General features: G+C 35.6%; 1 protein-coding gene across 1 annotated transcript in view; it reads right to left on the reverse strand.

The window, feature by feature from the left end:
- The window catches only part of LOC148947622 (protein CNPPD1-like), a 52,141-nt gene that overhangs the window by 24,948 nt on the left and 3,058 nt on the right, over positions 1-24,135 (reverse strand). The window contains exon 2 of the mRNA XM_089095323.1: positions 13,102-13,192. Coding sequence (XP_088951449.1) covers positions 13,102-13,192 — 91 coding nt within the window. The remainder of the gene's footprint in view (positions 1-13,101; positions 13,193-24,135) is intronic.

Below are 24,135 nucleotides of genomic sequence, written 5' to 3' on the forward strand. Positions count from 1 at the left end.
TAATAAAAATATATCAATATAGAAGTTCGTTACGTAAGTTAATTCGTAAGTTAGCCTAAGTGAGAACAAAATTTCGAGAAATTCATTTAGCCAAAAAAAAAAAAAAATTAATATGCAAAGTTCGTTTTAATTATTCATGTGCGGTGAGCCCGAATCAAAGCTGCATTAATTCAAAAACATTCAGAAATTAAATTAAAAAACAATTTTTTTTAACTGAAAGTAAGGAGCGACGTTAATAACTTAAAACGAACAGAAATTATTCCGTATATGAAAGGGGCTGTCCCCTCCTCAACGCCTCGCTCTTTACGTTAAGTTTGACTCTATCTCACAACTTTATTTTTTAAAACAAAAAAAACTTTAGCGTAAAGAGCGAGGCGTTCAGGAGGGGACAGCCCCTTTCATATACGGAATAATTGCTGTTCGTTTTAAGTTTTAATGTCGCTCCTTACTTTCAGTTTAAAAAAACTTTTTTTTTTTATTTATACTTAAGAGCATTGGGTAACTAACATCATTGCCTCATTGGGTCAGCCTCTCTTGTGCCTAAAATCAATAGAATGAAAATCCCTCCAAGTTTTTAATCCAAAAGTGCAACATGTTTACCTTTCCACTTAAAAGTATGGGTGGGAGGGGGGGGGGGTATTCAAGCATTGATTGTCCCGCTACGCTTCTCTAAACATATTGATTGAACATTCTTTAATATTCATTTTAAAAAAAAGAACCTATATTGGTAGTTTTAGAGAGGTCATAAGCCCACTTCGGTCTTACAGTTGCATTGATTAAAAATCCTTGCATTATTTTGTTCAAAAAGGTGAAAAATACCCACTTATATATTAAAAGGCTGGTGCAGAGTCTAGAAAGCGTTTGTTTTTCTTTTTTTGGGGGGGGGGATAGAGAGGCCCAGTTTGGACTTTCAATCATACAGATTGGAAGTCCTTGCAAAAATACACTTCAAAAGAAGTAGGAATATGCCTATATTTCAACTAAAAGGTTAGCAGGGGATGAGCGGCGGGAGGGATAAAAGACACGCAACTTGCCGAATTTAGTTCTTCAATTATACAAACTGAAAGCCCTGACATGATTCTGGTTCAAAACATGCAATATGTTTATCTTTTCGCCCAAAATTTGGGATGGGAAACAGAATATAAAGAAGACACAAGTCCCGCTTTTACACTTAGGCTGTTTCTGCAAGAGAAACAGTTCTTAGCTTGTGTTTGAGCAATTATTTTCCATTTTTTCTCTGGTTTGTAACACAATAAAGAAGCCGTCAGCACCTCGCAAATTTTTTAAATTGTATGGCATTAACGAATTTTTGTACGAAAATTTAATTCAAATACATATTAATACTGTCCACGATTTCAACAGGGTACAATATTGCCCTTTGGGACGGAGTCCACAAAACAGGTGGTTGCCTACTGTCACTTGTAAGATAAGACAAGATTTATTGCTGAAAAATGGCTATCACAAGCCCAAAAGGGCCGAATTCACGCTCTAACGTCCAATACAGCGAAAAAAGAATAACAAAAACAAACAATCACACAACCGCAGAAAATTATAAAAGGGCCAATGTCAAATACATAAAAATGTTCCAAACAAAAACAAAGTACAAAGTAAACTCATAAAATTAGAAGGCCAATGTTGTCAGCAAAAATATAACAACGTCAAACGTCAGCAAAAAAAAACAACATAAGTTAGTTGGTGACTAACAAACATAAATATAAAACCCCCAAATTTGCAAAATGGGCATTAAATTAATAACTCTGAGGTAAAGAGCGAGTGGGGGGGGGGGGGCAGCGGAGATTAAGTGGTTGAAAATGTCAACTATGTACGGGCTAAAAGTTCTTCTATATCTTTCCGTGCAAACTCGTATTGGGGCGAGAAGGGGGATTTTTGTTAACACAGAACGCGGGAGGCGGGGTCGAAGGGGTGAATATTGACCGGGGAAAAGAAGAGTTGTTCGAGGGTTATGAAGGGCATTGTTAGCAAAACGCAAGGTAATTTTTGCTCTCCTTTCCTTAAGGATGACAAGAGTAGCTTTCCTAAAAAGGGAAATACATAGTGCTTTATCCTCTTTGAAGATTATTCTTAGGCATCTTTTTTGTACTGCTTCTATTCTGTCTGACAATTCAATGGAAATGCGAGGATGCCAAACAAGACAGGCGTACTCAAGAGTTGGGCGTGCAAATGACAAGAAAATCCTCAATCAGTGCGATTTAGGGCATTTAAATTTTTTAAGGAGTTTAAGGAGGGAAAATACAGCATTTGTATGCTTTGAGATGATATTAATGTGACAATCCCATTGTAAGTTGCTTGAAATAGTAATACCCAGTAATTTCACAACTGAATTTTCAAGGGAGATTGTACAGGAAAAGGCAGGGGGAGCTTTAGGGAAATTAATAGTAAGAACAGATGACTTTAAATGGTTGACTTTCATATCATCAGTAAGAGCTTCGGCTGATACCGATTCCAAGATGTATATTGGGTTGCTTTTGGAATTTTTGGAACATGTCTCTAAGACAGTTAGATCATCAACGAATTTCCATCTATCCGGGAAATAAACACCAAGGTTATTTATCATTGTAAGAAATAAAATTGGACCTAAGAGGGTTCCTTGGGGCATACCATTATAAATAGGGAGGGGATCAGAATACACATTCAGGTATTTCACGACTTGCGTTCTGTTAGAGAGGAAAGACGCAATTATTCTAATTAAATAAGGGTCAACTTGAAAGTCATTAGATATCTTTTCTAATAGTATATTGTGGTTGATTAAATCAAAAGCTTTTTGCAAGTCAACAGGGATAACATTGAGCCAGTTATTGGGTTTTTCGAGTGTTTCGCACATTGTGTCCATAAGGTGAACAAGATAATGGGTAGTTGGAGTAGAGTGTAGGTTACCAAATTGTCTTTGGTCAGTATTTGGGATTATTTGAACTTTCAACAATTCACCTAAAAAGCTTTCATATAACTTTGAAAAAACCGAAGTAAGAGTAATGGGACAGACACCATCAGAATCTTGATTTTCACCTTTCTTGTTTACGGGAGTAATAAAACCTAATTTCCAACAATTTGAAAATTTACCAGTAGAGGTAATTTCATTAAAAAGTAAGGACAAAGGCTCTGAGAGGTTGTCGGCAAAGGCTTTAATTAGTACAATCGGAATGTCTAATGGACATGTACTATACATTTTAATGTTATTAATTTTTGCCTCTACATCCGAGGGCGAAATAACGGGAAAATTGAGAGAGCACAAATTATAAGGAGTGTCAAAAGAAAGGGGAGGGGGGTTTTGGATTATGGAAGAAAGAAATCTGTTCAGATCATTGGCAGCAACTGAAGGGTCTTCTTGGAAATGGAAATCTATATTATTATGTCTTTTCCCACAAATTTTCTTTATTCTATTATGCCATTGTTTTGGCTTTGTAGAAAATAAATCCTGGACTTTGTATTTGTAATATGAAGAAGCAGATTTACGTATTTCTTTTCTTATATGTTTACGCAGTGAGTTCGCCTCGGATGTTTTACCACTCTTTAGTAGATTCAATTTAATTCTAATTAGTTTTTTCAATTGGCTAGTAATGTATGGTTTGTCATTAGAATGTTTTTACTTTTTTCACAGGGAAGGAATTTATGTATTTTGTTTTACTCAGATTTTGGAATTCGGAGACTTTAAAATTAATGTCATTTTTTCCTTTGAGGGCCAGCCAGTTTTCATTGGTAATCCAAGATCCAAATGTTTAAAGGCTATCATTGGAAATTGGGCGTTAAGAGAACTCAGTAACAAAAAAAATATGACTAAAGCTGTTAAGAGGCTTCGTTAATAAATAAAAATGGTAACTTCCTCCCACCAGGGGCAAGGGGACAGGAGGGGCATAGAAAGCCTGCAAATTAGTGCAAATCAAATCAAGGGTTGAATTTCCTTTTGTTGTTGGTATTTTTACTATTTGTTTTAAGTTTAGGGAACTACAAAGGGGATTTAACTTTAGATCATTAGCATCACCTACTAAGAAAATACCTAGCTTTTTGAATACATGACCCCAGTCCACAAGGAGAAATGGAGGCTGGTATAATTAACATAAAACTACTTGGAAGTGATAAGTGGATTAGTGTTGCTAACTTTTAGGCTCCAAAGACATATAAATTCTACCTGAAACAATTCAAACTGATTGTGAACGAATGTGACCATGTGAAAATAATTAGTGGTGACTTTAACCTACACCACAGAATGTGGGACACTGTATCACTAGAAGATTCAATTGCAACCTCTCTAGGAAACTGAATGGACAAGGGATTGTGGATGCAGAACAAGCACGCTTTCTGGGAGTTGTATTTGACCAAAAAATGACATGGAAACCCCATCTGACTGAGCTGATTGGCAGTCTCAAACAAAGTCAAAACTTCATGAATGGTCTCTGCCTTAGAAGAAGAGAAGCCCCCACAGCCTTTACTTCAACTATTGCCAAGTCATTCATGATATCCAAGATAGACTATGGATCACTTATATATGGATCTGCAAAGAAATGTCTCCTGAAGAGACTTGACACTGCCCTCGATGCAACCTTACGAAGAGCCCTTGGTTGCCTAAAATCAACTCGTATTGCAGCTATGTACTGTGAAGTGGGAATCCAGTCTCTTCACTCCAGAAGAAAATATCTCCTTGAAAGATATTTTGCAAAGACGATAAGACTCAAGAACCACATTATATACAAAGGAATCATTAGCCACCACAACCCTTATGTCTGCTATAAACCAGCAGAGATGCCCTTTTTCCAGAGACTCCTTTGCCTTCCTTGCACAGAAGAACTCGCGGAGAATGGCAGACTGACAGTTAATTTGAATGCTGATTCACCTGGTGTCTCCAAAGGAGTTGGGGAATTGATTATTCCTAAGATCAACATTGTAAAAAAGGAGGGGCCTCCCCAAGCAACATTGAAAATTATATTCCTGGGAAAGTTGGCAGAATATCAGGACTACATCCAAGTTTACACAGATGGCTCAAAAACAGAAACAAAATGCAGCTGTGCAGTAGTTAAACCCTCTCAGAGCCTGTCTCTTTGCTACCGTTTACCCCCCAACCTGACAATTTTCTCTGCAGAGCTTATTGCAATTAAGTTTTCTCTTCAAGCCATATCAAGCCAAACAGAGGTCAAACATAAGAAGTATATTGTCTGCACTGATTCACTGTCAGCTCTGATTTACCTTTCACACCAGCAGCACCAAGCAATAAATGTTGCCATTGAGATTGAGAATTTGGCTACACAACTTGCAAGAAATGGTCTATCAGTTCTATATATATGGGTTCCAGCACACTGTGATACAACAGGAAATGAATGAGCAGACCAGGCTGCAAAACAAGCCTCCCAACTGGGTCTGATCACTCAAACCCTTATTACTGGTCCTGAATTCCTGTCTTCAATCAGTTCGAAAATTTTGGAGGAAGAAGAGGCTTGGCTCCATTCTTTCCATACCCAGCTCCTGGATCTCTATGATTACAAGCAGCAATCAAAAGAAATATCCCTCATGTTAGGGTTCTACCCCTGTTTCTTTTCGATTCAGATAAATGACCTGTTTTCGTTCCGTAATTATATTTGCTTAGATTTGCCTATAGTATAATGACAATTTAAAGTCTCGTTGCTAGGCTATAGTTGTTTTGAAATAAGTAAGCTTTGAACTAAATTCTATTTTGGACTTCCTGGTCCAAAATAGCGAAGCGAAGGTCCATCCCTATGAACAGTTGCTGTAAAGAATAATATTTTTGAGTTAGTCTGCATTTAGACCCCATTCGGGGAAGCATATATTTTTGGTTGTTATATGTGACTGTTTGGAAGAATACAAGTAAGGCATTTTCTACAAACTGTGTACTAAATTTTCCCGGAACCCAGGCAGGGTAAAAATAGAGTTACGAGATACCGTCATTATTATATTGACAGGAGGGTTTGTTACCTCCAAGGAGAGAGTTAGATTTTCAGTGGTAACCCAGGGCAGGTACACATGGCTTTAAAAAGTGGCTATTTGACCACTCGATCACGTTATCATACCCTGGGATAGGGTATACTGTAAATAGGGTAGTACCAAACCCGATATTTGCAGAACCAGTGTGGTAGACGCGGGCATCACATTATAATTTGGGGCCGGGGCTTTCCCCTCCAATAAGTGGTGACACCCGTATATTCCCACGCCAATACTGGTGGCATTGTAGCTTACCACTATAACACTGGTGGCATTGTGGTCTATCGGTATAATATTGGTGGCTATCAACCCTAACATTGGTGGCAGCAAGATTTCCGTGTTTTCGAAGAGTCAAGTTAATTTAGCCTACAGAGTAGCCTATTGTGATTACATATAAAGAGAGAAAAAAAAATACGGAATCAATTAACAGAATTATGAAGATCTATGATGGGCTGTGCCTTGTTGGATCATAATAAAAAAAATTACGAATCAATATATCGCGCAACTAATTAAAGTGCAAAGATAACAGGCTAATTGACACGCAGCAATTTTTCGCGAGAAACCGGAAGTTACATGGATAAAAGAATTTTCATTTAGACTGAAGAGGTATTTTGAAGTTACAGAATTTTTAAATAATGTCGGACAGAGATAAGATTAACTCAAGACCGAGAAGGGCGAATGAAGTCCATAGAGAAAGTAGGAAAATAGAAAGAAAGGTTAATATGGAGGCCTTTGAGAGAGAGCACAAAGAATATGAGGGAAAAATGCAGGCTGAGAAAGATGAAATTAGAAAGAATAGAAAAGAGGACGAAAGGGCTAGAGTAGCCTATAAAGAAAGAGACATGGAAAAAACGAAACGTAGAAATGAAGCAGAAAGAGGTAAAAGGCCCAGTTGGAGGCTTTTGAGAGAGATCAACCGAAAAATTTCTGGTTTCCGGATGTATGGAGACCAACTAACCTTAATAATGCTAGCTCTAGATTAAATAGTCGTTCTAACATACTTGGTAACCAAAATCTTCTAAAAAGAATCTTGTCCAAAGGCAGTAATCATAGCCATAGGAATATTTTGAGGAAATTTGTAGAATTTAAGGAAGCTAGTAAGGCAGAAGATATTGCTTTCAAAATCCTTACAGAAGCCGATAAAAATCAATAACAAATACATGAAGAGATTATTAAGGAAAACGAAAAAGAACGGTCGGTAATTGTTGAAACGATTCAGAGTCGTATTTACATTTTAAGAGAAGGGGAGGAGGATGGAAAGATTGTTCTTAAATCTCAACAGATTATTGAGGATCTATATAACGAATTGGATAAGGTTTTTTACTTGGCGTACATTACTTAAGAGGCGTACACAACAGCACTCAGAGAAAATTTTCAACCCTACGAAGAGTTAAATAAGAGGGTTGACAAATTTCAGATGGAAATTATTGACAGGGTTCTTCTATTAATTAAGAAAAATTGTAGACCGCGAAAAGTATACACCTCTACTTTACATAAAATAGTAGAAGAGAAGATAGAGGAGGAAAGACAAGAACGTATAGAGGCTGAAAGAAAAAGAGGAGGAAGACAGGAAACAAATAGAGAAAGATAAAAGGGAAAGACAGGCCCATAGGGAGGCCGATAAAAAATACTACCAGGATGTTGCAAAAACTAAGGAAAACTCGTTGGGGAAATTCGCAAAGTGACGTTATATTACAAGTTACTTAAAGGCCGTCGGATAGCCATAATAATTTGTCTAATGATCAATTGCGAGAAAATGAAAATTACCAAACATTAAACACTTTTACGAGGAAATACACAACTTCGCTGAGTACGGGGGGAGGTGGACCGGCCCATAAAACAAATTGGGAGGCAGTGCCACCCTGTCGGAAAAGCGAAATACTTGATACGCGTATTCGAAATATTGATAATCCACAGAAATGGGATGCAGAAGTAAAAGGACAATATAATATTGAAAATAAGACGCAGAAAAATGTTTGCCAAAATGAAGCGCTGATTGTACCAGAGAAAAAGGAGACGAAATTTATTGTATGCGCTTTTCCTCGCAAAGTTCGGGAAATTTTAGTACAATATGAAAAACCAAATGTCAGAATTCAGTTCCTATTTGATAACGAAATATTTGTTTCTGCGGTAAAAGTAAAGAGAAGTAAAAGAGAGAAAAGAGATATTAAACGGAGCTATAATGAAGTAAAGTCAAAGATGGTGGACACTGGAGTGCAAATCAGATTTAACAAGGATTTATTATTTTACGCGAATGACAAAACTGAGAAAAGTAGAGATGAAAAAGAAGAAATAAATGCAAAAAAGAGACAAAATTTGGAGATTCAGCATGCAGTGGCGAACAATAAAAAATGTTGGATGGGCTGTGCCTTGATCACATAAATAATAGGGAGAAAAATAAAATGACGGATGGGCTGTGCCTTGATAACATAAATAATAGGGGGGAAAAAGAAGTCCAAGACCCATGGGGAATAAAACAAGATGGTTACAAAATAGAGATGAATGACCTATAACGGGTTGGGGGAAAGTTGGGAGATATTGAATGTCGAGTCGGATTGGAAAAACTTGGAAAGGAATCTGAGATTAGTATTATAAACTCAAAAGATAATTCTATCCTTTATGAGGGGGAGGAATCCCTTGGGGAAGATCCCCTGCGGGAAGTTGCGAAAGATAGCCCTTTTCCTCAATGCAAAACTGGCGGACAAGTTGTGATCCCTTTACCGAAGTTTTGCCTCTCTGATCTGGAGTCCTTGGGGGATACTCTCTCCCAGTCACTTCATACTTCACCCACACCTTTGTCCAGTGACCCTATTCATAGCTGTTAGTCTGCATGGGAATCGACAATTATTTCCGGAAAACCATATTCAGTATATAAGTTTCATCTTCAATTAGCATCAACGCATATTCTGCATTTAATTATCCCAGGGGAGGGAACCCAGAAAAAAGGCGATTCATGGTTCGCTCAAAATTTTACTTCATTCCCAGTACCCTTATCGTTTTCACAGGCCTTTGCATTTTCGGCCTTAGATTATTTGAAATTATGCCAAGGGGCAATTTATCTTTTATTGAGATGTGGGGTTGTTTCCACAGATGGAAATTAAGAGGCTAGTGCAGCCAATTTTTTACGATGGCTTGCATCATCATATGTGCCAGAAAGTGATTCTCTGCTCCTCTCAAATGTAAATTCGTGAGAGCGAGAAAATTTTTGCTTTTGATTGTGCTGTGCACAATCACTTTCTAAGAATCTTGGGGACTTCAACTTTCAAAATCTAATGCGGATGCTATACGATCTAGACCATGGTGGTTCTACAGTAGAGACGTGTTGATGACGACCGATCCAGAGCCAAGTGGTGGAATTAGTAGCACAGACACTGGTGGAAGAGAGAAGGCAAATGGATTTTGTGAAGTTGAAGTTATATGTTTATGTTTGTAAGGTTGGACCAAGGTAGCGCTTGGGCGGTCATTTTTCTTACGGGGGAAGGTGTTGGGGTTCTACCCCTGTTTCTTTTCTTTTGAGATAAATGACCTGTTTTTATTCCGTAATTACATTTGCTTAGATTTGCCTATAGTATAATGACAATTTAAAGTCTCATTGCTAAGCTATCGTTGTTTTGCAGTAAGTAAGCTTTGAACCAAATTCTATTTTGGACTTCCTGGTTTGAGCCATTGAAAGATGAATCTAAGAAAGTAGAATGGGTTTTGAATGGGGATTGAGAGGATTGGCGGGGCGAAGCGAAGGTCCACCCCTATGAACAGTTGCTGTAAAGAATATTATTTTTGAGTTAGTCTGCATTTAGACCCCGTTCGGGGAAGCATATATGTTTGGTTGTTATATGTGATCATTTGGAAGAATACAAGTAAGATTTTCTACAAACTGTGTACTAAATTTTCCCGGGACCCAGGCTGGGTAGGAATAGAGTTACGAGATACCGTCATTATTATATTGACAGGGGGGTTTGTTACTCCAAGGAGAGAGTTAGAGATTTTCAGTGGTAACCCAGGGTGGGTACACTTGGCTTTAGAAAGTGGTCATTTGACCACTCGATCCCGTTATCATACCCTGGGACAGGGTGTACTGTAAATAGGGTAGTACCAAACCCGACATTTGCAGAACCAGTGTGGTAGACGCGCGATCACGTTATCATACCCTGGGACAGGGTATACTGTAAATAGGGTAGTACCAAACCCGACATCTGCAGAACCGGTGTGGTAGATGTGGGCATCACATTATAATTTGGGGCCAGGACTTTCCGCTCCAATAAATGGTAAGACCCATACATTCCCACGCCAATACTGGTGGCATTGTAGCTCACCACTATAACACTGGTGGCATCGTGGTCTACCGGTATAATATTGGTCGCTATCACCCTAACACATCACACTTTGCATCCTTAAAACTTGCCTCTTTTGTTTTAGATGTGGCCATGCAAAGACAAAATCAACACTATTCCATTGGAAAATGGCCCCATCCCGCAACTGCAACACATATGGAGTTTATAAAGACATACGTCACATCATCTTCAACAGCAGAAAATATGAAAAAGAGAGGGAAATAATAAGAAATTGATGTGAGAAGGCATTTAAGGCATTCACAATGCATTCTGTTCTGGGATATCACATGTCTCCTCCTTGGGCTAAATGACTAAGCACAAACCTTTTAGGTAGATTTGTTAAGACTACTGGTTTGGTTCATTCCCTTTAAATTTTTTTTCTTCTTATCCCTATAATAGTTGATTTTATAGTTATCTTATTTTCTACTTTATTTGTTTTTATGATCTTTATTTTTTTTATATATATATATCTAGATGTATATGAGAGGTTATAATGTGTAAAAATGTGTTATATATTATAATTGTGTTGTATATGTAACTTGAATTGCTGTATGACAAAGCATAGTTCCATTATTTTGATTCCTGTTTTTCAACGCAGGCAGTTACTGCAGGTGAATAACATCCTACCAATAGCAAGATAAGTAATACATGATCAGGTTCAGTAAATATTGACTGAAGTGACACCCAATTAAGCTAGTAATTACAGAAGGCAAAGAATAAGCGACTGATACGAAAGCATATGGCCTATTGGTCAAACGCGTCAAGCAACAACAACAATATATATTAAACTGCTCTTTGAGGAGTATTGATCAGTATTAAGAAAAGTATATCTCTCTTAGCTCAAAAATTGATTTTCCTGCTATAAGACTGATTTCTAATGTCACTGCTAACAAAAAAAGCTTCTAAATTCTTTAGCAATGAGAGAGCTGCTAAAGTTTGGGAGGCACTTGTGATGTCATTCCTCTAGCTCAGTCCTAAACACTAGGAGATGACTTCACAAACTCAACACAACCACAAAAATAACCAGTGAGTAGAAGTAGATGACAGCACTTCTAGAGCTGTTGAAATACACTCCTTTAGTGGATGTAAAATTTGTCTTCTAGGAAAATATTTTAGCAATGTGGCCAACTGTCATTCATCTTAAGCAGTTTTAGATTTTAATCTGACTTCAATCTGAAATGCCCTGCTCCTTACTAGAACAGAGCTTTTCACTTGAAAACATTAACATGGCTTATAGAAATGAAAGTTTGGCAGAATAACATCAGATTGTCCTCTCCAACATAGAGCATAAAACTCCACTTCAGCTCACAACACTGTTGGTTCTGGCTCAAGAATAGCTGGAAACCATGCTTTTTGGCCCCAGCCAAGAACTACATGCAGTTTTTCAAAATGTAATATCATACTCATCAAACTGGCAGTAGGACCACTTGTTCCATAAAACATGCAAAGGTTAAATCCTTACCATGTCCTTGCAATAAATTAAAATTGGCAGCAGAAAAAAAACAGGACAAAATCAAAGTGTCTCTAATCCAAATTTGTAATTTCTTGGGAGAATGCAAGATGGGTAATACTGCTAAATGATTAAGAACAAATTTACTCAGGTTTCTCCTTTTTAAAAACAAAAAAAAAATCAAATAATGTTTTAGTTTATCTCCATTCTTCATCTATTACCTCATGTCATTTCATGTTATCTTGCAATATCTATCATCTTTGACATTTGTCAAGAAAGGTCAGCAATTGAATTATTGGTTCTTGTGGCAGGTGGAGCCTATTTCTTCCCCTTTGAGACTGTCATATGATGCCACAAAATAATATTTTAGACTAAATTGGCCTAACATGCCAAAGAAAAGTATCAAAAGAAACAAGCAGAATTGGGCCAATGTACAAAAAGAAGTAAGTGGCAGACATTTTAGACAGATAATCGCTGCCTATCTTTAGCAACTAATTACAATAAATAAAACCTAAAAGCCTATGTGATAAGAAAAAACACTTTTTTTGTATTGGCCTAGTCCCATTGGTCGTTTGATATTTTTTCTGTTTATTGAGTGACAGACAGTTAAGAATGCCTGTTTTTAAACAAAGTGCTCATAAAACTTGAAATAGAAGTAATGTCATAAAAAGCCACTAAAACATTATTTTATCTTAAGCAATATTTGGAATTTTGATGACCTTATTTTTCTCAATAGATTTGTAGGCTAGATTTGTTTTGTTTTCTTCAAGATTTGTTTTTCTTTTCTTCAAAGATTTGTATAAATGTAAGTGAAGAACACAAAAGTTAGCTTCATAGAAAAAAGAGAGGTGGGTCACAAATTGCCTTATCCTCCCCTGTTAGATTAACTAATGCAAGTGATATTAGGGCCATTTTTTTGTTCTAAGATCTCACATCTTTCTGCAAAAATTTCCATTCTTTTGTTAATCTTTGTTCAAAGATGCTCACTGACGTTAGCAAAAAGTATGAAAGACACCATTTTTCTGCCACATAGAACAATGACGAGAGAACTTTGATGATATACTCATCAATGTTCTTAGACTGCTGATCAGAGCAGAGTGCAGAAAGGTGGTTGCAAAAGAATGCCACAAGATTTAAGATCTTAGTGCTAAGATTTCACTTTTAAGCATTCTTTGTCAAAAGATGTAAGATCTTAGCACAAAGATGAGTAAAAGAACAGGCCTATTGTTTCTAAGCTTCATCGATCAATAATATCTCTTTTTATTATTTCTCTAGTTCATAGTGGATGTTTTTTTATTTAGCTTAAGTCCTATGATTTTTTTGTTGTTGTTATTAGCACTCCTTATTGAAAAATAACAAAAATTTAAATCTTACTTGTTAATGGTAGACTTCCTTTGTTCTCTTTCATTTTCTCGCCAAAGTAGAAAGTCTTTGAAATTCTCTTGCAAAAATCAGCATGATTAGGCTGAAATAAATAGAACCTTAACTACATAAGACCACACTGGCCATGAATGACAAAATGAAAAAATTCTGAAAAAAAAATGAGGAGATTTCCAGCCAGTGAAAAAAGGAAAAATAAAGAGTCAAAAATAAATGGAAAAAAGTTAAAAAGGTAAAATAAAGACAGAAAAAAAGCTCAAAAACTAAACACTAGATTGAAAATGCTTTTTTAGTTTAATGTTTTGATTTTGAGGCTTGTTTTGGTCTTATTTTGCCCTCAGAACTTGTATTCCTCAAAAATTGAAAATTGAACCAGGGTGTTTTCTAGCACCTACAGAATCTTCTTTCATTGGCAATATTTAGCATTTCACATTGGCCAGAAGTGTGGATCTTCTAGAAATAAACCTCAATGGCACTGTGAATATTTTTATGAGCCAAACAATTTTTTTTCTGTACACTTGACACACCTAAACAACTATGTCATAAACTTGAGATGGTTCAGTCATTTTTTGAACACACCCTACTAATGACTGATTCAACCCTGATAGCAAGAAATTACTCTTAACCTTATCTACACCATAAGAAATATAGGTAGTACTAAGAACAAATCAGAAATGTCCAACTTACACATACTAAGCATTGTGAAAGCTATTAATAAAAGGTAGATTAACTTGCTAGAAAAGAAGCTGCATAACAACATCTCCATGTTTGTCACTTTTTCCTGAGCATTTCCTGAACTTTTCCAAAACAGTTGACAAGCCAACAAGGCATTATGGTAACCAGAATCCTCCCTTGTTGGATCTCACAGTTTTGAGCAATCCTAATTCCCTAATCAGAAATGAATTTCTTCCTTCAGTTGGTAACAGCAACCACTCAGTCATCCTCTCTGTGTTGTCCTTGAATAGATGTCTGCAAACTAATGTTTGTCCTCAAACTTTTATTGACTATTAAGCAATACAGAAGGAACTAGCCTCAATAACTAATTATTTCTAATTAGGTCAGAACTAATTATTTCTGATGTCAACATATCATGGACAAATGTTAAAGAAGCCCTCCTATCAACTAAAAAAAGCACTCCCTTGTCGTCTACCAAAATCAGCCAAAAACACTTCCCTTTCTCACAAAGGATGCAAAAAAAATAATCAACAGGAAAGCCAGAGCCTGGAAAAGGTACAACAAGGATAAAAAACACAGGAAAATTTGAAAAGGTATGCAAAGGCTTGGAAACTTGCCTCCAATGTAGTTAGGAAACTGAATTCTCAACATTAGGAGAAGCTTGCCACAGATATCAAGGCAAACCCCCAAATCTTTCTATAGACATGTTTCTGCTAAAATACTAACTGTCACACCATTCCTGACCTCAAACATAATGGTGTAACCTACCCATCACCAGTAGGTACTGGTAAAGCTAATGTACTGAATATCCAGTTTGCCTCAGACCTTCACTGTCTGGGCTTGTCCAACTATCCCCCCCCAGCACGGTCAAACTTAATATGTTATCCAATGCCAAAATTATCAATTACCAAAGATATGGTCTTAAATAGCCAGGATAAACTTGATGTTAATAAATCCAAAGGACCAGATGGGATACACCCAAGGCTTCTCAAGGAATGCTGAATTGTTCTCAGTTCTCCCTTGCGTAGACTCTTCCAGGTGTCCCTACAAAACAGAGAACTACTGTTGAATTGGAAAACATCCTATATCACACAACATCCAAAAAAAGAACCTGTAAAACTGGGAAGCAGCTGAGTGCTCAGCCCAAATGTAGCAAACAACCTACAGAAGTCATAATGGAACATTACAAGAATAAAAATGCTTTAGATTCACTCCAAGCTGCAATTTAAGGTAATGGCTAAACAGAGTGAAAAAAAAAGTATGCATCCAAGTAAAATATAATGGTTTTGGAATAAAAATATAATGGTATATTTCTTTTTTCTTATCTGATTTCTACTCCATAATATACCTTTACCAAAACTAAAAATAAACAACCTTTTTGGTAAAATTCTAACTGAGGGGCTTCTTACAATATTGGAATATAAGTTAGTTAGGTAAATTAATCATTCAGGAATGAATCCTGACTATGGACAGAGACACCCTAGTAGCTAACTAATTGCCACTTCAACAGTTAATTGCCACTTCAAATCTATGTAATATCACCCAGAAAGTGGATTGTTTCAACATTAGATTTCTTTTTTCTTAATAAGTATATGATTGGCTGGAATTTTTTTTACCATATTACCTTAAATTGGAGCAATCTAAGGATTGTGTAATTCATCAATTAAAAATACACAATATTAACTATTCAAAATACAGATCTTCTCAACTTCAGCCACACAAACCTTTGTGGTCACAACCTCAAGCTTCAAGAGGAGATTCCAAAAGGATATTGGCCAATGGGCGTTCAAGAACCAAGTAACACAACACTAGAACAAGCTCCCCTTCAAAGTGATCAACGCCAACTCATTAAACTTGTTCAAGCAGGAACTGGACAAATACTACAGTGATAGTACCTATAATTTTTGTCAATTTAAAAGATTTTTGTAGAGGCCCTGTGGCCTATTTGTTTTGCATAATATTATTATTAAAATGCATTGATAATCAACAATGAATCCTAATCACAGATACACACTTTAAGTTTACACCTAAACATGGAAAATGTTGCCTGTTCTTGGACATGGGACCTTAAAGTTAGAATAAGCATCTAAATCATAGACAAACTCTATCAAGCATATATTCAATCTAAGACAAGTTTTCTGAAGTAGAATAATTAAATTTAGATATGGTAGCATATAAGGATAACTTTTGTTAAGGTTTAGATGATAAAAAAAATTTCTAGATTGTGTTCAGCCAACCTTAACAACCCCAGTCCTTAGAATATACCAATCCCAACTATCTAAATTTGATCCAAGATTAGGAACCTACTATCCATGTTTATGAAAAGTAGGCTAGGCTACATTTTAATCAAAATATTTGTCCAAAATTAGACAATGTTTAAATACTGGGATATTACCCCTAAAAATACCCTGTGGAGGGAGATATTAAGATACTATCTCTAGTCTACATTTTCACTACTTCTAAAGCTTATGAGATTGCATAGATGACAGGTTGAAATCTAAATTTTGGCGAAAATATTTTACCTTAATTTTACCTTAATTTTAGGTTTTCATTTGCCATAGTTTTGAAACTGCAATTTCTATTACTTCAGCAAAATTTCAAGCCATATCAGGAGCTTTACCTTAAATAACATTGTCCAGCAACTAAGGTAAATCCTGTGATGCTGCTGGTGAGTAATGGGAATGATTCTAATTGGCAGCATCCCATTTTGTTTTCCAAGGTTGCTTCAGCCAGTCATAATCAACTCCAGATTTGAATGCATTGGTGGTAGGGACAGTTACTGTCTCACTTAAACAATTCCAGTATGACATAATTCTGTTGGAGAAGAAGTGGTTTGTTGTACATATCTGGGCTCTCTTCTGATCAATTTCAATGAGCAGGAATGAACAGAGTTCCAAAGCTGTCAGTAGCAGAATTTGACAGAATTCAAAAAGCTGCTGACACTTTAGCAGCACTTATATTTTGACTGCCCTTCTTTGAGCAAAAAGTATTTTTATATATAAAAATGGTATTTTCAGACAAAATCTGCCAGCACATTTGAAAACTACCAAGTAGCATTGCTACTTTGCAACCCCACTTTTTCCATGACAGTCAATGAGTGGCCTCTAGTCTTCTGCAGGGTGTCTAGTTGGAGATAAGATGGAGGGTTGTTGCTACTTAATAATTTCTTAGTCATGATCATGTCTCTCCTTTGTCTTCTATTAAACTAGTGAAGGTAGCTTAAGTTTTTGTAATCTTGCAGGCTAATCTAGACATTTGCACCCTTCAATGCATTTTGTGGCCTTTTAATGAATGGACAACTTATGCAATTTCTGAAAAGAAAGGTTAGGCTCCATCACCATGAACCTTGACCACTTGCTTCCTATTTGTCAAGAAAGCCATTATCTAGCTGGTTGCAACTGAGTTAATACCAATAACATGCAGCTTTATTTTCAGTCTTCTATGACATACATTATCAAAGGCCTTGGCAAAGTCAAGAAGCACAACATTTTATATCTACTCCTTTATCAATAAGTTCAATTACATGTTCATAAGCATTTAGGAGGTCAGTTTCAGTTGATTTCCTTTGTCTAAAGCCATGCTGATTTGGGGTGAGAAGCTAATTAGAATCAAGGTGCTTACTTACAGCTTAATTCAGAAGACTTTCTAACACATTACCCACAGCTGATGTTATAATAATAGGTATGTAGTTGTCAGAAACATTCTTATTACCTCTTAGGAAATAGGAGTAATATTTGCTAATCTCTAGTCATCTGCTACTACTGAGGTATCTACTGAACCTTGGAATAGTTTAGTTAAGGGATCAGCTAAAACCAAACATGCTTCTCTTTAAAAGTCTAGGGGAAATGTCATCAGGACCTGTTGACTTATTTTGATCCAGCTTTTTCAACTGCTTACAGGCTAACCTAAAATCAAGACTGAGGGTTGGCACTAGGGTTATCAATTTGGTAATTAGGCTCATTTTTCCTAAATTTCAGAAATAGAATTGCAAACCTCTAAAACCAGAATAAATTTATAGTTTAGAGGATTTTGCCATCTTCAAAAGTAGTTGAATTATGTGAACAAAAGTCTAAGGAATGTACCCTAAGGGTCTAAAAAAGACTTAAAACAGAATTTGCAAAAAAAAGCAATTACTATATTCAGAAAGAGCATAAAAATGGTATCAAGTGATATGTTCCTTTATTTGTAGGTCAATAATATAAACTGCTAAATATTTACCATAACTTTTGTCTAGGCTATGTCTAAACACTACAAGTTAGGCCTACCTTTATGGGCCCCATTATTTGCTGAAAATGGAGTTTATTCCATTTGAAATGAAGTGATTATTATATTTGGATGGAGCATAAAAAGGCATCAAGTGATTTATACACTTTCTTTCTAGATAAATCATATGAAAAAGTAAAAGTTTATTATAGTCTAGTAGGCTTAAAATATATTCCTTGTGACTCATTTGAGCAGTGGGCTAGGCCTACATCTATTACTCAAGGTTTCACTTTTAAAATACCTCTAGTCAAAGGTCAAGGCCCTTTTGAGGGGGAAGGGGTGGAGGTAGGTACATCAAAATACCTTCCTAGAGGGTAATAAAGGGGATACCACCAGATGGCTAATTTGACAGTGTATATAGGCTATATATACAAATCTTTAAATTAGCCAACTGGCCAACCAGTATTTTAAGCCTAGGAGTCCAGCTGGACATAAGGAAACATATTAAGAAAGCATTTCTTACTCCATAATATGCAGAATAATCCTAGTTAACACATTTTGTAGGGAGAGAGCCTTTATTGGTAGGCTAAATATTTACCAAATCATATTATTGAGTTACAAATAAAGTGAATATACCACTCAATGCCTTTTTTTATGCTCTTTACAAATATAATAATTATTTTTGTTGTAAATTAATTTTACCCCCCCCCCTATATATACCAATTCAGGGTATATGTTTGCACATTAGGGGGGGAGGAGTTTAAACTCACCTCTTATTTACATCAGAAATAAAATTACCCCCACCCCTCCCTAATGTGCAAATATATGGTAAAGTTCTACTTTAGTAACTTTTGGCTATTTTGGAAAGGGGGTGGGTTGGGAAAATGAAACTTTCAGGGATGGATCTACATGATAAGGTATGTCCCGTGAAGGTACTTTGAAGCACCTACCACCACTCCTCCCCCCCCTCTATATAATGGTAAATTACTGCACATTACTAGTTTTTTTAGCTCACATTTCATCCTATATTACTATCATAATTATAAATCACTGCTTACCTTACACAACTTCAGCTTTTAACCTTGTTCATTAAAATATATTCCGAAATCCTATTTTCATTTAACAATCCATTTAACTTATTTACTATATAGCTGACAATGCTTATCAAACCTGTTTGTGATGTCACAACTTTGCTTATCATAACCCCTTTAATAGTAGCATGCAGGTGCCATGGGGTAGAAGAGAGCTCTGTGTTGATAAGCCATTTAAACTTTATTAATTAGGGAAAGGATTTGACAAGAGACAGACCAGCAAAAAAATCCAAATTGTTTTTAGAGGACAAATTATGTTATGAGAAGATGTTTTTATTTTTATAGGTCCATGTGCTCATGAAGGGAAGAGGTTTTTAAAATCCCCCTTCCCCCCAAACTCAAAATGATCTAAAATTCTACTTTAGAGGCTTTTTAAATATTTCTAAAGCACTAATAGATAGAGGGCTACAAATATCAGAATCAACTTCAGAGGACAAATTATGTTATGGGAAGATGTTTTTGAAATCCCCCTTCCCCCCAAACTCAAAATTTTACTTTATAAGCTTTTTTAAATATTCCTAAAGCGCTAAGACATAGAGCACTACAAACATCAGAATCGACTTTAGAGGACAATTTATGTCCTGGGAAGATGTTTTTGAAATCCCCCTTTGCCCCATACTCAAAATTTTCCAAAATTTTACTTTGGAAGGTTTTTTAAATATTTCTAAAACGCTAAGACATAGAGCACTACAAACATCAGAATCTACTTTAGAGGACAAGTTATGTCATGGGGAGATTTTTTTGAAATCCCCCTTCCCCCCAAACTCAAAATTTTCTAAAATTCTACTCTAGAAACTTTTTAAATATTTTCAAAGCACTAACAGATAGTGCGCTAAAAACATCAGAATCGACTATAGGGGCCAAATAAATTCTACAATAACTCCCCCTTCCCCCCAAACTCAAAGTTTATTTTTAAATCCCCCTTCGCCCCAAACTCAAAATTTTCCAAAATTATACTTTAGAAGCCTTTTTAAATATTTTTAAAGCGCTAAGACATAGAGCGCTACAAACATCAGAATCAACTTTAGAGGACAAGTTATGTCATGTGAAGTTGTTTTTGAAATCCCCCTTCCCCCCAAACTCAAAATTTTTCAAAATTTTACTTTAGAAGCTTTTTTAAATATTTCTAAAGCGCTAAGACATAGAGTGCTACAAACATCAGAATCGACTTTAGAGGACAAATTATGTTACGGGAAGATTCTTGAAATCCCCCTTCCCCCAAAACTAAAAATTTTCCAAAATTCTACTTTAGAAGCTTTTTTAAATATTTGTAAAGCGCTAAGACATAGAGCGCTACAAAAATCATAATCGACTTTAGAGGACAATTTATGTCATGGGAAGATGTTTTTGAAATCCCCCTTTGCCCCAACTCAAATTTTTTACAAATTCTACTTTAGAAGCTTTTAAAATATTTCTAAAGCACTAATAAATAGAGTGCTAGAAGCATCAGAATCAACTTCAGAGGACACATTATATCACGGGAAGAGGTTTTTACAATCCCCCTTCCCCCCAAACTCAAAATTTTCTAAAATTTTACTTTAGAAGCTTTTTAAGTATTTCTAAAGCACTAATTGATAGAGGGCTACAAACATCAGAATTGACTTTAGAAGACAAGTTATGTCATGGGAAGATGTTTTTGAAATCCCCCCTCCCCAAAACTCAAAAATGTCTAAAATTCTACTTAAGAAGCTTTTTAAAAATTTCTAAAGCACTAATAGATAGAGCGCTAAAAAATATCAGAATTGACTTCAAAGGACAATTTATACTATGGGTAGATTTTCTTGAAATCCCCCATTCCCCCAAACTCAAAATTTAATAAAAATTAACTGCAGAAGCTTCTTTAAATATATGTAAATCACAAAGACATAGAACACTACAAACAGCATAATCAACTTTAGAGGACAATTTATGTTATGGGAAGATGTTCTGTTACCCAACTCAAAATGTTAAGGGGTTTCCAAAAAATAATAATCAAACGAATATAGATTATTTGGTACTTGTGCATTATAAATAACCCACCGCTATAGACTGTACAAGGAAACCAGACAAATGGGTATTTGTTAGACAAATAAACCAGACAAACGGGTATTTGTTAGACAAAGACATTAAACATTCAAATAGGTTAATCCTATAATGTTGAAAAATTTTGCTTTTCTTTTTTACATCTGCAATTTAAAATATGTAAAAAATGCTGGAACTTATATAAAAATTTTCTTTTGAGGGTAGAAAGGTTAGCTCCAAGGGGATTTGATAGCAGGGGGAGGGCAGGGCGGTGGTCAGCAACCTGCTCGCAGTGCCCCTGCTTATACTAATCAAAGCTGACCATTTCGTTGCAACGTGTTGCACCGGAATCATACTCTAAAATCTGGTTGATAATTTGCCTGTCTAAAATATTTGTCTGAGTTTTGTACAAGGGGGAAACAACCCCTAAAAGTCAAAGATTTTAATAAAACTCATACCATCAAATTTGTGGTTCTTGGCAAATACCCGCCAGAAAATCCCCCGCGGAAAATACCCCCCCCCCACGAGAAATACCCTCAAGGAAAATCCCCCCCCCCCCCGAAAAAAAAAAAAAAACTCCCATGGAAAATAAGGCTTTTCAAATTTCAAATCATCAACCAGATTTTAGAGTATGAAGGGGGAATGGGATGAATGGTAAGGAGGATTTCAAAAACTTTGAATGACCTTTAAAAATCTGAGAGTTATAGCAATGGAACCTTGCAAAATAGATCTTCTGTTTAAATGAAGTACAACAAAATTATTTCAGCTTCAAAACTTTGCTCAATCCCAACTTATAAGGTTTTAAATATATGCAAATACATTTCCTAAATTTTGGAAATAAAACATTGATAAGGCTTAAAATTCTGCTCAAATGATTTTCAGAACTGAAGCCAGAGAAAAAGAAACTGATAACTGAAAATTAAGGTAAAATGTTGTTTTGTCAAAATTTCAATGGGTAATGGGTATTTCAAAAACATCTTCCCATGACATAACTTGTTACATTGATATGGCTTAAAATTCTGCTCAAATAATTGAAATTACGTTTTCAGAACTAAAGCCAGAGAAAAAAAAACAACTGATAACTGAAAATTAAGGTAAAATGTTGTTTTGTCAAAATTTCAATGGGTAATGGGTATTTCTAAAACATCTTCCCATGACATAAATTGTCCTCTAAAGTTGATTCTGATGTTTGTAGTGCTCTATATCTTAGCGCTTTAGAAATATATAAAAAAGCTTCTAAAGTAGAATTTTAGAAAATTTTGAGTTTGTGGGGAAGGGGGATTTCAAAAACATCTTCCCATGACAAAACTTGTCCTCTAAAGTCGATTCTAATGTTTGTAGCGCTTTAGAAATATTTAAAAAAGCTTCTAAAGTAGAATTTTGGAAAATTTTGAGTTTGGGGCAAATGGAGATTTCAAAAAAATCTCCCCATGACATAATTTGTCCTCTAAAGTTGATTCTGATGTTTGTAGCGCTCTAGGTCTTAGCGCTTTGGAAATATTTAAAAAAGCCTCTAAAGTAGAATTTTGGAAAATTTTGAGTATGGGGCAAAGGGGGATTTCAAAAACATCTTCCTATAACATAATTTGTCCTTTGAAGTTGATTCTGATATTTGTAGCGCTCTATCTATTAGTGCTTTAAAAATATTTAAAATGCTTCTTAAGTAGAATTTTAGACATTTTTGAGTTTTGGGGAGGGGGGATTTCAAAAACGTCTTCCCATGACATAACTTGTCTTTTAAAGTCAATTCTGATGTTTGTAGCCCTCTATCAATTAGTGCTTTAGAAATATTTAAAAAGCTTCTAAAGTAGAATTTTAGAAAATTTTGAGTATGGGGCAAAGGGGGATTTCAAAAACATCTTCCCATAACATAATTTGTCCTCTGAAGTTGATTCTGATATTTGTAGTGCTCTATCTATTAGTGCTTTAGAAATATTTAAAAAGCTTCTTAAGTAGAATTTTAGACATTTTGAGTTTTTTTTTGGGAGGGGAGGGGGATTTCAAAAACATCCTCCCATGAGATAACTTGTCTTCTAAAGTCAATTCTGATGTTTGTAGCCCTCTATCAATTAGTGCTTTAGAAATATTTAAAAAGCTTCTAAAGTAGAATTTTAGAAAATTTTGAGTTTGGGGGAGGGGGGATTTTAAAAACCTATTCCCATGATATAACGTGTCCTCTAAAGTCGATTCTGATGTTTGTAGCGCTCTATGTCTTAGTGCTTTAGAAATATTTAAAAAGCTTCTAAAGTAAAATTTTGAAAATTTTCAAGTTTGGGGGAAAGGGGGATTTCAAAAACATCTTCCCATGACATAACTTGTCTTCTAAAGTCAATTCTGATGTTTGTAGCCCTCAATCAATTAGTGCTTTAGAAAAATTTAAAAAGCTTCTAAAGTAGAATTTTAGAAAATTTGAGTATGGGGCAAAGGGGGATTTCAAAAACATCTTCCCTTAACATAATTTGTCCTCTGAAGTCGATTCTGATATTTGTAGTGCTCTATCTATTAGTGCTTTAGAAATATTTAAAAAGCTTCTTAAGTAGAATTTTAGAAATTTTTGAGTTTTGGGGAGGGGGATTTCAAAAACATCTTCCCATGACATAACTTGTCCTCTAAAGTCGATTCTGATGTTTGTAGCCCTCTATCAATTAATGCTTTAGAAATATTTAAAAAGCTTCTAAAGTAGAATTTTAGAAAATTTTGAGTTTGGGGGAAGGGGGATTTTAAAAACCTCTTCCCATGATATAATGTGTCCTCTAAAGCCGATTCTGATGTTTGTAGTGCTCTATGCCTTAGTGCTTTAGAGATATTTAAAAAGCTTCTAAAGTAGAATTTTGGAAAATTTTGAGATTGGGGCAAAGGGGGATTTCAAAAACATCTTCCCATGACATAAATTGTCCTCTAAAGTTGATTCTGATGTTTGTAGCACTCTATGTCTTAGCGCTTTACAAATATTTAATAAAGCTTCTAAAGTAGAATTTTGGAAAATTTTGAGTTTGGGGCAAAGGGGGATTTCAGAAACATCATCCCATGACATAAATTGTCCTCTAAAGTCGATTCT

Source organism: Artemia sp. Qi Xiang Cuo, chromosome 10 (genome assembly GCF_049724085.1).
Source record: "Artemia sp. Qi Xiang Cuo chromosome 10, ASM4972408v1, whole genome shotgun sequence".
In the NCBI taxonomy this organism is placed as follows: domain Eukaryota; kingdom Metazoa; phylum Arthropoda; class Branchiopoda; order Anostraca; family Artemiidae; genus Artemia; species Artemia sp. Qi Xiang Cuo.